The sequence below is a fragment of the Scardinius erythrophthalmus genome (assembly GCF_964197995.2).
Source record: "Scardinius erythrophthalmus genome assembly, chromosome: 3".
Lineage (NCBI taxonomy): Eukaryota > Metazoa > Chordata > Actinopteri > Cypriniformes > Leuciscidae > Scardinius > Scardinius erythrophthalmus.
This window is the reverse complement of record NC_138223.1, coordinates 33,515,337-33,529,311: the sequence shown is the minus strand read 5'-3', so window position 1 is coordinate 33,529,311 and position 13,975 is coordinate 33,515,337. Positions and strand designations below refer to the sequence as shown.

Here is a 13,975-nt window from a genome sequence, read left to right as displayed (position 1 = left end):
CAAATATTTAAAATAAAAGGATTACAATGTAAAAGATTATTATTGTGTACATAAAGATATGGTGGAATCCGACTTGTCCCGTAGATGGTCTGCTTGCGCACTTTTACCTCGCGCACGAGCAGTTCCGTTTGCGCTCTGGAGACACGTTCGGTCTTTCCACTATCAAATTCCGTCATGTAAATAGCGGATCTGCCATGGTGCGAGTGCACCTGGCATTTAAAGGGAATGGGAGATGAGACTCTGATTGGTTTAACGCATGTAAATCCCAAAACACACCCATTTCTCATTATGAGAATAGGGACAACCCTTTTAGACCATGCACCGGGCGCGCCGACCATTTTTCCCGTTCTTAAACTAGCAAAAGTGGATTCGGACATGCCCTAATTGAAATTACGCCGTGCGCTTTAGACCATACGCTTAGATAGTTAAAATAGGGCCCATTGTGTGACTGAAACAGTCTTTGTGATAAATACACTTGTTTATTCACTACTCACAGTTTGGAAGTTCTTGTTTCCTTTAATAAAATTTTAATATCTGAGGTGAATTATTCATTGTCACTCTCCATATGGCTATAAAAGTCACATTACTCATATTAAATGTAATAAATCACATAAACAGTACCTGCGATTAACATTGTCATACTTTGTATGTTGTTGTTCCAGCCATAAAGTCTCATAAATAGATCTTTTTTTTTAAATAGAATCCCCTGTTGCTCGTAGTGTATCTGGTTAGGACAAAAACTCTGATTAACATGGAAATGATGCCTTTTATCACGTCACAGTGTTGTTTCGCTTCTGGTTAGGACACGGTGTGAGAGGCAAAGAAATCAAATCATGTTTTTATCACTCCATTAGGAGGAACAGTCTATCCAGCACTAAGCTGCTGAGCCCGCACTCATCTGGAGAGGAGGAGAGGCCAGAGGGGAAGCTTGCTGTGTGTAACAGAGAGATTGTCCGACGAGGAGCCCTTATCCTCTTCTGTGACTATGTGGTGAGATTTCTCAAGCTTTTTTAAAGCTGTGTCGGAGCTCCTAAGGAGTTTTATTTTACTTACCATAACCGCTCCATCCCCTAGCCTTGCCGGGCCACTAATACTGATAAACCGGTTAATTACCTGTTAATAAAACAAAATGTTAATTAGCACTAAACTGCACACTTCCAAAGTTTATTTTTGAACATATCTGTTAACTCTGAAGCCACCTTGGTAGCACCCCCAAGAACCCACATGACTGTTTTTAACATACTTTTCTCTACAAGGACACATTGAATTGTTCAAAAGTGACAGTAAAGGCATTTATAATGTTACAGAAAGATTTCTATTTCAAATAAATGCTTTTTAAAAACTTCTGTTGATTAAAGAATCCTGAAAAAAAAACAAAAAAAAAAACAATCACGGTTTTCACATAATATTTAGCAAAAATATTTTCAACTTTGATAATAAAAAAAGGATTTCTGAAGGATCATGTGAAATTCAACAATGCTATCACAGCAATAAATTACATTTTAAAATATATATATAAAAATAATAATATTTCACAGCATTACTGTACTTTTTATTTTGGTGAGCATAAGAGACTTATTTTAAAAATAAACATTTAAAGTTATTTACTGACCACAAACTTTTGAACAAATAAATGAAAAACTAAAAACTAAAAAAACACCCAAGGTAGAAGTAAATTTAGACACTAACTCTTTCTAATTTTAAAAAAAATATTATTTTGAGATTTTCTATATATAGTATTACATTTATATTTAAGTATTTATACATTATTATTTATTTTAAAGATGAACTTTAAGTGATTGTACCGGCTAATAAATATCCAATATCGGCTGATACTGATAATAAAAAATAAAAAAAACTATGTGGTACCATATATCATACAGTACATCTGTTTGCCAACCATACCATTCATAACACAAAAATTGTCATCTTTGTATTTGATCCTCTCAGTGTCAGAACCTGCATGACTCTGAGCATCTGACGTGGCTGACGGTGAATCATGTGAGCGATCTGATCAGTCTTTCCCATGAGCCTCCAGTGCAGGATCTCATCAGTGCTGTGCACCGAAATTCAGCAGCCAGCGGACTCTTCATACAGGCCATACAATCACGCTGCGACAACCTTTCTACTGTATGTATATGCACACTCACCGCATCTTTTTCATTTCGTGCTGAGCTTATCTTTTCAGCCACTTATGTATTAAATGTGTAAATGTGCAGCCGGTGATGCTGAAGAAGACCCTGCAGTGTCTGGAGGGCATTCATCTAAGTCAGTCTGGGGCTCTGCTCATGCTATACGTAGACAAACTACTCAACACGCCGTTCCGTGTGCTGGCTCGCATGGTGGACACACTCGCCTGCAGACGTGTGGAGATGCTGCTTGCTGAGACCCTGCAGGTAAAACACTTCCACACACACAATAATGACTCACTACCAGCTTATTTCACTGTCTATGCCATTCGTTGTAATAAACTGTTAATAAATAAACCTAAAATCAATGCAACTAAAACACAAAAACTAAATCGAATTAAAATGAAAGAGTTTGATGCATCTCCCAGTGGATTGTCTACCACTGTAATAGATCAGAACAACCATCTATATTATGTGATTTTGTAACTAGAGTAATTTGGCTCCTAAATTATTGTTTTTAGGATCCAGTTTCTTCCTAGTAAACTTTTAGTTAGAATCAAGATATATTCTTTTGTCTAACTTGATCAAATACCACTAAATTAACGTTTATAAACCGTTCTGACTCTGAGGCCCCTCATGGTCAAAGACAATATTTGAAGTTCCCCAAATATATTTCTGGTGCTAATGCTGTAATGACAAAGCTACTTATTTTCAGACTTTTCTATTTACAGAAACTAGAAGGAGTTTAATTTAGTCTAATTATTTAATTACTTATATAAATATTATGAATTAAATGTATAATAATATAAATGAATTACTTAAAATAATGAATAATTCAAATAACTATGTGTAATTGTGATTTTAAAATAATGTAATTAAAAATTAAATTCCAGAATATCCAATAACTCATTATTATCAATGAATTTACGTGACATTTCTAGTCAATTGTGATTACAATGGTTTAAAGGGTTAGTTTACCCAAAACAATTGTCATCATTTACTCATCCTTATGTTGTTCCAAACCTGTATGAATTTCTTTGTTCTGCTGAACACAAAAGATGATATTTTGAAAAATATGGGTAATCAGACAGTTGATGGCCCCCATTGACTTCCACAGTATGAAAAAAAAAATGCTATGGAAGTCGGTGTTTGGTTACCGACATCCTTCAAAGTATCTTCTTTTGTGAAAGAAATTCATACAGGTTTGGAACAACTTGAGGGTGAGTAAATGATGACAATTTTTGAGTGAACTATCCATTTAAACCATCTTGCGTTTGAGATGATGAAACCACCCCTGATTGAGAACCACTGCACTAAATGATTATTGAGAATGATGTTTTCTCTTCCTACTGTAGAATAGTATCGCTCAGCTACCACTGGAGGAGCTGGACAGGATTCAGCAGTACCTACAGACCAGTGGCCTTGCGCAAAGGTAAGGCGGCTTGCAGTTTCCTGTCTCATTGATCTGTTTGTTTTGTCGCTGTTTATGAAAATCTCCCAATCCTGCTTTTTAAAATGATTGTCTCTCTCTTATGTCAGGCATCAGCGGTTCTTCTCCCTGCTGGACAGGTTCAGAGCCACAGTTGCTGAAGATACCACAAGCCCTGTCGCCCCCATTACCACACACCCACTGGATGGGGACCCGCCCCCTCCCCCTGAAAACGTGGAACCCAATAAGGTATGACTTACAACGGTGGTTGTAAGCTGAAAACACCTTAGCTAAAACATAACATTATTGCTATTGTGTGTGTGTATTGCAGGAGTGGTATGTTGCTCTGGTGAAATCTCAGTGTTGTTTGAGAGGTGAAGGAGCTCTGTATGAAACTACTGAGCTGCTGACAAAACTTCCCCAATCTGACCTAAACACAGTCATGACCTGCAAGGTTAAGGCCAAAAACATGCATATCTCTCTCTTTTTTTTTTTTTTTTATAACTCAAACAGACACTGATGTTGTATTGTATTTGCAGGACTTTAACCTATGTCTGCTGGCATCATGTCTGAGTGTTGGGGTACAGAGGGTATGTAAGGATCATGGGGTGGTTTTATTTGACACTGCTCAAGAGGTGGCCTTTGAGAGATTGGCTGGTGTCGTAGAGCTCCTCCCCTCGCCTCATCAGCCCCTCCTTCCCTCCGCTAAGACGTGCGCAGACTACTTGCAGAAGCTTAATCAAGTATATGGTGAGTCAAAATCAGAATTAAGCTTATTTGCTGCAAATTAAAGGCCTGTTCACACACAAAAAAAAATTAATTAGTTTGGCTGAATCAGGGGTTCCTAAACTTTATTTTAAATTATTCTTTCAAATTAATATTTTAATGACACAAAAGTGTTGAAAATTATGCAAATGTGTAAATAAAGTTAAGCTATTACACATTGCATTACCATTACCACTCACAGACAACACAAAATCACGAGGTGCTTGCGTGTAAATGAACACAGCGTCACGCTTCACTCTGAAACATGTAGCACAACAGGATACTTATTTAAATCACAGCCTTTGATTTGATTATTGCACTAAGCTATATCGCGATTTTAGATTTTATTATTTTATTTGTTTTAATTTTACATTCACTTCAATTAAATATTAGCCGTTCATCAACTAACAAACCCCCAGCAATTCCCTCATGAACCCCTGTTTGGGAAACCCTCAGCTAAATGACAAGCAAATCCCCTCCTGTACGTTAGGTGGTGCTGATCAACATACAAATGTCTACGGTACTGTAATCAAGACAAGGGTTATTTTGTTTAGCATTGCTGTGGTTACTGCAAAATTCCCATTCTTCTATTTGTGTTATCTCATGGTTTTGATGGCGTTATTGTTATTATCCAACATAGTGAAAATAGTAATAATAAATAACGAGTAGGTATGTCTAAACTTTCGTAGGTGTAAGTACATGGAAATTATCCTTTGTGGCCAATGCTGTAAATTATGGTGAAGTTGTAATGAACACACAGTCATTGCATGTGTTTATGTGTGTGTTGCAGGTGAGCCTGGGTTTTATCAGACAGTGTTGAGTCTGTGTGGCGTGTTGAGTCAGTACCTGCTGTCTCTGTCCAAATTGCCATCCTCACTACACATTCCCAAAGACAGAGAGACACTTATTACCACCTTCAGCACCCTCGCTATAGAGGTAAGACTGATGCATCCTTCCCAAATAAAATGATTTTATAGGGAACATTCTAGTTGTTGACCGATATTGATCATTTGATGGCAGATGCCAATATCTTGGAGAGCGGGATGGCCCATTGCCAATACAAAGTTGATTCAGGCCTATATGGTATCACAATACTTAATTTAAAGATAGTAAATAACACATGGTGCTGCTATGTAAGTTATATTTACTAAACTTGAAATAAATAATTTGAAAATGAATGGAATTCATAAATAACAATAAACAAATATATACATGGATGTCTTCTTATGTAATCCTGTAATAGTATTATTATACTTTTTCTTACAAATAAAGAAATTGTTAAAAACACTGTCCACTAGAGTGCACTCAGTTATCTGGTAAGTCATACACTAGGAATAGTCAGAGTCAGTAAACTAATGTAGAGGGAGAATGAATCTAGCAAAGTTTTTATTATATTTAATTTAATGTACATTCATTACACTATACTTTTTGTTATATTACCTTGGCATTAAATTACATATTTAAATGAGTGTTTGTAATATAACGGCTGAGGGGGTGACGGTAAATTTGACATCGTTCTCCTGTTCTGACCGACATTATAAATCTATCGCTAATTTTTCCCTCTTTTGTAGAGTCATAGAAAGTCTATCGTGGATTGTTTTTCTTTTGTTATTGGAGCAAATGGGAACGCAAAAATTATATTTGCTGTCGTCTCCCGTTCGCCACTATAGAAGTTTTCCCAAGTATGACAACTTTCGCTTCTGAGAACCCCAGAAATGGGACCATGGGAGCTCTGGGGTGACAGCACTCAGGCGATGCTATTCTCAGTGCTGTCAAAATAAAAGTCCATGCACTGTCAAAATAAAATAGACTTTTATTGACCCCAAAAAAAACAAAAAACTTATTGGCTGATAGTAAAAAATATCAGCTGATATATTGACATTTGTGATTGAAGGATGATAAAATGGTAATATTTTAAAAAGATGTAGCGGCATATCTATAAATACCACTCAGCCACTCAGCTCATGTTCTCTTTCTGTCTCTGTAGGTGGTGGCTTGGCGTTTGCTGCAGGATCAGCTGCCTCTGAGTGTGGACATGCAGATGAGTCTGTCGTGTCTGTGTCTGGCTCTCCAGCAGCCGGCGGTGTGGACACACTTTGCCTCTCATTCCTACCTCACACACACCTGCTCAATCATCCAATGTATACAGCTCCTCATCCATGCAGGTTTGTGTTACAAAGCTCTAGGGAACGCAGCCAAAGACTACGATATACAAAGATATTACTTATGAATGGGAGAAAGTGCAATGCGCAATAAGTCTTTGACTTCTAAATAAAAGATTGCCAATTGGTAAAACAAATGACAGCGATTCACCTCTGTCTATTAAACCTTTGACAAAATCACACCAGAACATTCAAATCTCCATTGCCGCTGACCCAGAGAATGCCGTTATCAGGTATAGGTATGAAATTAAACAGTCTTTCATGAACAGTCTTTTCAAGCACACAGTTTCGTTATTTCTGTGTTGTAAATATTCAAATTATCAAGTACTGGGATAAAAATGTATATTTGGGATTTAAACACTGATGCAGAGTCCTGCACGGGTCCATTTTTGGAGACCCGCCCCCGCCCGTACCGCAAAGTTCAGCACCAGATCCGACCCGTCACCCGTGATAATATCAAAATTAAATCCGCACCTGCCCAGACCCGTTAATATTTGGCCCCTTACCCGACCCGTGCCCGCGATAAATCACACACAAGCTAAAATCTATTGAGCGGTGGAGACGCGTTCATAGGGTGCGCTGCCAATAACGCACCTAAAAGCTGTCACAAAGAACTGGGAAAAGTAATGATTATTAATATGTCAAATATATCAAGGAGACATTTCAATTGTTTATTAATAAACAAGTGTTTTCTGTGTCAAAGTTGAAGTTGACGATGCTGACTGACTTCGCAGTAGCCTAGTGAACGCGCCAGAGAGAAATTCACATTTCATACGGATTGCATAAGCAGAGAGCAGTTTCTATTTCTCAGGTCTGTGAGGCAAGTAGCTTATACGCTGAGTTTCGGTTCATTTAAGAGTAGAGACTCAAGTTCACGCGCCCGCGCCTCCGTGTTGTGATTATTGCCTGCTATATTTATCCAGGAAATTGGTTGATGAAACATTGATTAAAATTAAGATACAATTAATACAAAACGAAATTCACACAAAGAAAGGTTTTCTACAAAAACAAACTTAATGAAATGGTCAAAATCATGTCTGCATTTGTCTCCCGATATTCGGGATCATCTTATCTTATTCATGCTTTTCACTTTTCATATAATCGACATGAAATTTAAAAAAATATATTATTTTATTTAAACATGAATATGAAACTAAATCGTTTTTAATGACAGGGCTACAGAGAAATTTAATGTCGGAGCATTGCCGGTGAGCATGTGGAAGGCCGGGTCTACGATTTTCGATCATTTATCGAATATTATTTTGCTTGATATGCCAACTCTTAATATTTGGTGTTTTTAATGCCTGTTTGAGATCTCTGTGAAAGTTTTAATTGTAGGTTTGTGGCCCTGAGTGTCGCGATTTCGGTTTCATTTCGCATATAACCTACAGTCCTTATAAGATGACGCCACCAGTTTTTATTTAAAAGAAAGACCGTATATGTTTGTATGTAGGCCTATATATGGGCAATTTATATACACAAGACTTACTAAAATATAATTAATATAATTTTATTGCATTTGTATTAGTTGTTTGAAGAGTAAAAAAATAAATAATCGGTCGGTCTTAACACAAGTTTACAACCGGCAAGTCGGTCGGACTAAAAAGGGGAAAAAATTTAATTGGGTCGGTCCTAAATTGACAGAGTCGGTCGGGTTACGGCAAACAAGAATATTTTTAATAAATATTAAAGTGCAAAGTGTTCATTATCCGCCTGCGTCCCCACCCGTTAATTTTAGGAATGTCACAGTCCACCCGTTTTAGCCACTTTAGCCGCGGGTACCCGACCCGTTGCAGGACTCTGCACTGATGTCTACGGAAGTGATCAAAATAGAGCAAATCATCTTTGGAAAGTGACTTGACGCTAGAGAACAATAGATAGTGACAAGCGTTAAAAAAATTATTTGTCATTGAATCATTCTTTCAAGAGATTTGTTCAAAAAGGCTGATTTATTTTTTTATAATTCATTCAAATGAATTAAATATTTTAAATAGACTGCAGCAATTGACATTTTGTCAAAACCTAAATTACAGTTTGTTTAGTTGTCTGTTCAGAATCGTGGGAAAATCGTGATCTCTATTTGAAACAAAAAAACGGCGAATCATAATTTATCCATAATCGTGCAGCTCAACTTCAACCTAATAAAAATGCAATTGAAATTGATATTCATTTTGTAATTATGATTATGTTTGTGTTACACAGTCTCTGTTGGTCCTGGTGACCAACTTCTGAGGCCGGAGCGGAAAACATCAAACACAGAGCAGTCAGAAGACCAGTTGGACTCTGCAGGCAGTGAGTCAATGCACACGTTACACACATCAATGATGAACACAACAACAAGCATTAATGATTCTGTAATTTTCAGACCAGCGTGAATGGCGGTGTTGTGAGATCATGGCTGAGCTGGTTGAAGGTCTACAGAGTGTGTTGGCTCTGGGTCACCATAGAAACAAGAACATCCCAGCATTCCTAACACCCACCCTACAGAACGTCATCATCAGTCTGGCCAGGCTTCCCCTTGTGAACAGCTACACCCGAATCCCACCACTGGTGAGAGAGTGATTGAGTGTGTATTCATACATTGTGTGCAGGTGTGTTTAAAACTGTATGAAAATATTCATGTGTTTGAATGAACAGGTCTGGAAGCTGGGCTGGTCCCCCAGGCCGAGTGGAGATTTTGGCACAGCATTGCCAGAGATCCCTGTGGAGTTCCTGCAGGAGAAAGATGTCTTCAGAGAGTTCCTCTACCGCATTAACACTCTGGGTATGACATGAGAGACTCATTTCAGAGTTGTTTGCCTATTTAAAAGTGGTCATGAAATGGGATTTTGAGTTACCTTACAGAATTTGGGAAGCAGATGCAGAGGAAAAATTAAATATATACATTACCGGTCAAAAGTTTGGAAACATTACTATTTTTAATGTTTTACATTTTTTTTAATCAAAAATATAGAAAACAAAACCGTAATATTGTGAAATATTATTACAATTTAAAACAAAAAAAATTCTATTTGAATATACTTTACAATATAATTTATTTCTCTGATGCAAAGCTGAAATTCATAAAGTAATGAATATGAAATATGAAATTAGTTGGCTAGGTGTTTCCTTCAGTTATTTGACGAAAGTTAGATGAAAATTATGTGTCACTGTGTGTTGACATCAGGCAAACCTCATGTTTAGTCCAGCCTTTTGTTTATAGTACATTATTATTGAACCGCTTGATTTGCTCTTGTGGTCTTCTTGCAGGCTGGAGTAGTCGGACACAGTTTGAGGAGACGTGGGCCACTCTTTTGGGGGTGCTGGTCACTCAGCCAATCACGATGGACCAAGAGGAGGAAACCCAGCAAGAGGTAAATCATTGAATTTTTGCCAAAAAGACTGGAAGCACTCGTCCAGGTTTTGGAGACTGTGTGTGACAGATGAGACGTGTCTGTTTGTGGCGCAGGAGGATCTGGAGAGGACTCAGATAAATGTACTGGCGGTTCAGGCCATCACCTCTCTAGTGCTGAGTGCCATGACTCTGCCCACAGCAGGAAATCCAGCCGTTAGCTGCCTCGAACAACAACCCCGCAACAAAATCCTTAAAGCTCTGGACACCAGGTATGTACACATTTATTAAATTGTAGTTGTTCTTCTAGGTTTAGAAGTGGATAAGACGTTTGGGTGTTTTGCAGGTTTGGTCGTAAACTGAGTGTGATTAGGGGTATGGTTGAGCGTGAGATTCAGGCCATGGTGTCAAAGAGAGACAACATTGCCACACACTTCCCCTATCAAGCCTGGGACCCTGTGCCCTCTTTATCATCTTCAACGGCAGGTAAGTGGTCAGCTAAAGATCCTGTTGAGATGCAAAAATATATATTTTTGTTGTATTCATGACCTTTACGTGTGCGTGTGTATCTGCATATTCAGGCACCCTCATCAGCCATGAGAAACTCCTGCTGCAGATTAACACAGAGAGGGAGATGGGCAACATGGACTACAAACTGGGTCAAGTTAGTAAACTGACTACTTTAAAACACTTCACTTCATCATTCAGTATTTATTGAAAGGATAGTTCATAATATGGCCTCTTTAATTATTCCAAACTTTTGATCGTGTGTGTGAGGATAATAGCCTGAATTAAATCTGTTCATCATATAACGTGATAGTATCTCTTCAGAAGACTTAGATTAAATCGTTCGATTATTTGTACAATGTCTTTATAATCTTTTAGAAGTGTCAAAGTTTTGGTTGGATGGACTTTCAATGAATGAACAAAAATGATAAGAGAATATTGTAAAATATCTTAATTTGGGTTTTAAAAGAAGAAAGTCCTATGGGTTCAGAAGACCGTGAGCACAGAATTTTCATTTTGTGGGTGAACTTACCCTTTAAAGGTGGTATCAGTGATTTCGGGCCCAAAAATATTTTTATCACATTCATCTAATCTTTCCTAACAATCCGCTAGCTGCCCGCCCCACAAGCAAGCCGTCTGGGGGAGGGTGTTGTGAGGTTTTGAGACAGCTTTTTCTTCAGCTCTGACTTCGCGTGCAGCCGTGCACGAGCACAAAACCTCACAACACCCTCCCCCTGTCGGTGATTGGTTGGAACACTATTTGTTTTGGTTTTGATTGTTTGGCTAAACCATTTGTTTTTGTGTGCAGATCTCAGAGCCTAGGCTGCCTACAGAGACGCGGTTTTTTGACGGCATGCTTGTGGGGCGGGCAGCTAGCGGATCGTTAGGAAAGATTAGATGAATGTGATAAAAATATTTTTGGGCCTGAAATCACTGATACCACCTTTAAGGGTTATATCTGCATGTTACTAACAATGTACGACAACAATGCAGGTGTCGATTCACTCAGTGTGGTTGGGTAATAACATCACCCCTCTGAGGGAGGAGGAGTGGGGTGAGGATGAGGAAGATGAGACGGATGCTCCAGCACCTGCCTCACCACCATTATCACCAATCAACTCCAGGTCAGACTTACAGAGTTACTGGCAAAAAAAGCTCCTTAAAACCAGCATTCTCCAGACTTCACACCCTGCATTCTACTTGCCCTTTCCAGGAAGCACCGTGCAGGGGTTGATATCCACTCCTGCTCTCAGTTCCTCCTGGAGCTCTACAGCCAGTGGATCCTCCCTGGAAGCCCCAGCAGCAGGAAGACTCCTGTTGTGCTAATCAGTGAGGTTGTCAGATCGGTGAGTGAATGCTTAGACGTTCTTTCATAGAGATCCATCAGCCTTTTTATGCTATATAGTGCAGGTGTTCTCAATCCTTTTGACTCAATTGACCCCAATAATATCCAAGTTAGAATTGTGAGATAAAAAGTCGCAATTACCTTAATCTGTGGTGGAAACAATCATCCATAAAAAAGCCTTTGACAGTTTGAAAAGTGTTTTAATGATTTAATCTTAGGACAATCTATATTCTCTATGTGTCTCTTTAAGCTGCTGGCAGTGTCTGATCTGTTCACCGAGAGGAATCAGTTTGATATGATGTTCTCCACCCTGACTGAGCTGCAGAAAGTCCATCCACCAGAAGATGAGATCCTCAGCCAGTACCTTGTTCCAGCTATCTGCAAAGCAGCCGCAGTGCTTGGCATGGTGAGTGTGTATATGCACTTCTGATGCACTGGCTATATAAATAAGCAGTTACAGCCATTTAACAGTGTGGACTAATGTATCTATGTCAGGATAAAGCCATTGCAGAGCCTGTGTGTCGTCTGCTGGAGAGCACCTTGCGCAGCACTCATCTGCCCAGTCGGATCGGTGCTCTTCATGGAGTTCTATACGTGCTGGAGTGCGATCTGCTGGACGATACAGCACGGCAGCTTATCCCTACTGTCAGTGAATACCTGCTCTCTAACCTTAGAGCTATAGCACAGTGAGTACAACTAAAACCTGACACATTTTATGGTCTGACCAACCTTAAACCTTTAACCAAAGGGGCAGTAGTTAGTACAAACTAGATGTTCACATTTTCTGAAGAAAAAACTACTGTGCAAAAATTGCTACCACAATGCTAGTGTGTCGCAGATGTTTACCAGGGAGTTGCTATGTGGGTCTCTAAGTGGTTGCGACATGATTTCTTACTGGTCCAAGTCAAAATAGCCCACTAGTCGATTCAAAGAGTCGATTCCAGACTCATTTTCTTTATTCTTAAAAAAAGATGAGGTGAATTCTTATAACAGTGCAATGAAAAGTATAATTTACACCATTATAATTAATTGATCTTTAATGTCCTAATAAAAATAACTATATTCTTTTATTAGTACACTGTTTACATATTTTAAAGGGCTAGTTCACCCAAGAATTAAAATTCTGTCATCAGTTACTCACCCTCACGTCATTCCAAATCTATAAGACTTTTGGTTATCTTTGAAACACAAATGAAGATATTTTTAATGAAACTTAAGAGATTTCTGTTCTTCCTTTTTAAAAGTCCATTACAACAAAACTTTGACTCTTCATAAATCCTTATCGAGCGGTTTATTCGGTTTATCTCTTCAGAAGACTTTGATTAAAACGTTGGATTCGTTTTCAACGTTCTACGTTTTTATGAACTTTTTCAAGCTTTAAATTTGTGGTGGAATGGCCTTTCAGTGGAGAGACCGAAATCATTTAAGGTTTATTAAAAATATCATCATTTGTGTTTCGAAGATGAACGAAAGTCATTTTCATTTTTGGGTGAACTAACTGTATAACACATTTTAACATGTTTAAATAAATTATGCATAATTCCACCAATTGCGGAAAATACTGAAAAAGCCTACAGATGTCTACTAGGCCTTCTAATAACTAGTCATTTTAGCAGACATTTTAATCCCTACTCAATCCCATTGATGAAGACTCGTAGCTCACATTTTGCAAGGACTGAATCATCAACCTTCCTATTACCAGCTTTGACCTTTAACCCTTCCACCACACCTCTCCCAGCGGCAGGCAAGGGCAGTCCAATCATTAGTGTTACACTAACTCTTAGTGTTTGCCGTTTCATTTAAGAGAATATGGGATGAGAGGTTAATGGTGTGCGTCCTGCATTGAATGAAAGATTTCACACTGTTTGAATCTCTCTTAAGAGGTTATGCCTCATGCAGTCAAAGCTAATGCCAAAGTCTCTGTGGCATGCTGGGAGACTCAATAATAGGTTAGCATAGGCAATCACAACACACTCCCACACACTGCATGGTCATCAGCTCCTCATTAGCTGTAATGTATGGTGTCTTACTGAGATCTGAGATCCCTCATTAAAGACCAGGGCTAGAATTAGCATCAGATAGCCTCACTGAAAATAGATGAGCGTGTTTAGGCCTAACACTGTTTGTGTGTCTTTCTCAGCTGTGTGAATCTACACAACCAGCAGCATGTGTTGGTGATGTGTGCCGTGGCATTCTACATGATGGAGAACTACCCACTGGATGTAGGGCCTGAGTTCAATGCCGGGATCATTCAGGTGGGAAGAGGCCACAATTTGAAAAAAAAAAGATCATTGGTGTTTTAATATT

The 13,975-nt window shown here is 38.5% G+C and overlaps 1 protein-coding gene across 7 annotated transcripts in view; it reads left to right on the top strand.

Annotated features, from left to right (window-relative positions):
- htt (huntingtin) overlaps nt 1-13,975 on the top strand; it is a 46,572-nt gene that overhangs the window by 28,044 nt on the left and 4,553 nt on the right. For all 7 annotated transcript variants that reach the window (XM_081360521.1, XM_081360519.1, XM_081360518.1 and 4 more), the window contains exons 41-61: nt 855-990; nt 1,951-2,130; nt 2,220-2,396; nt 3,485-3,561; nt 3,669-3,807; nt 3,890-4,012; nt 4,098-4,308; nt 5,114-5,259; nt 6,311-6,488; nt 8,688-8,777; nt 8,851-9,035; nt 9,123-9,249; nt 9,735-9,838; nt 9,934-10,088; nt 10,163-10,302; nt 10,398-10,480; nt 11,317-11,447; nt 11,537-11,669; nt 11,919-12,074; nt 12,164-12,354; nt 13,809-13,923. In XM_081360521.1, coding sequence (XP_081216647.1) covers nt 855-990; nt 1,951-2,130; nt 2,220-2,396; nt 3,485-3,561; nt 3,669-3,807; nt 3,890-4,012; nt 4,098-4,308; nt 5,114-5,259; nt 6,311-6,488; nt 8,688-8,777; nt 8,851-9,035; nt 9,123-9,249; nt 9,735-9,838; nt 9,934-10,088; nt 10,163-10,302; nt 10,398-10,480; nt 11,317-11,447; nt 11,537-11,669; nt 11,919-12,074; nt 12,164-12,354; nt 13,809-13,923 — 2,977 coding nt within the window. The remainder of the gene's footprint in view (nt 1-854; nt 991-1,950; nt 2,131-2,219; nt 2,397-3,484; nt 3,562-3,668; nt 3,808-3,889; nt 4,013-4,097; nt 4,309-5,113; nt 5,260-6,310; nt 6,489-8,687; nt 8,778-8,850; nt 9,036-9,122; nt 9,250-9,734; nt 9,839-9,933; nt 10,089-10,162; nt 10,303-10,397; nt 10,481-11,316; nt 11,448-11,536; nt 11,670-11,918; nt 12,075-12,163; nt 12,355-13,808; nt 13,924-13,975) is intronic.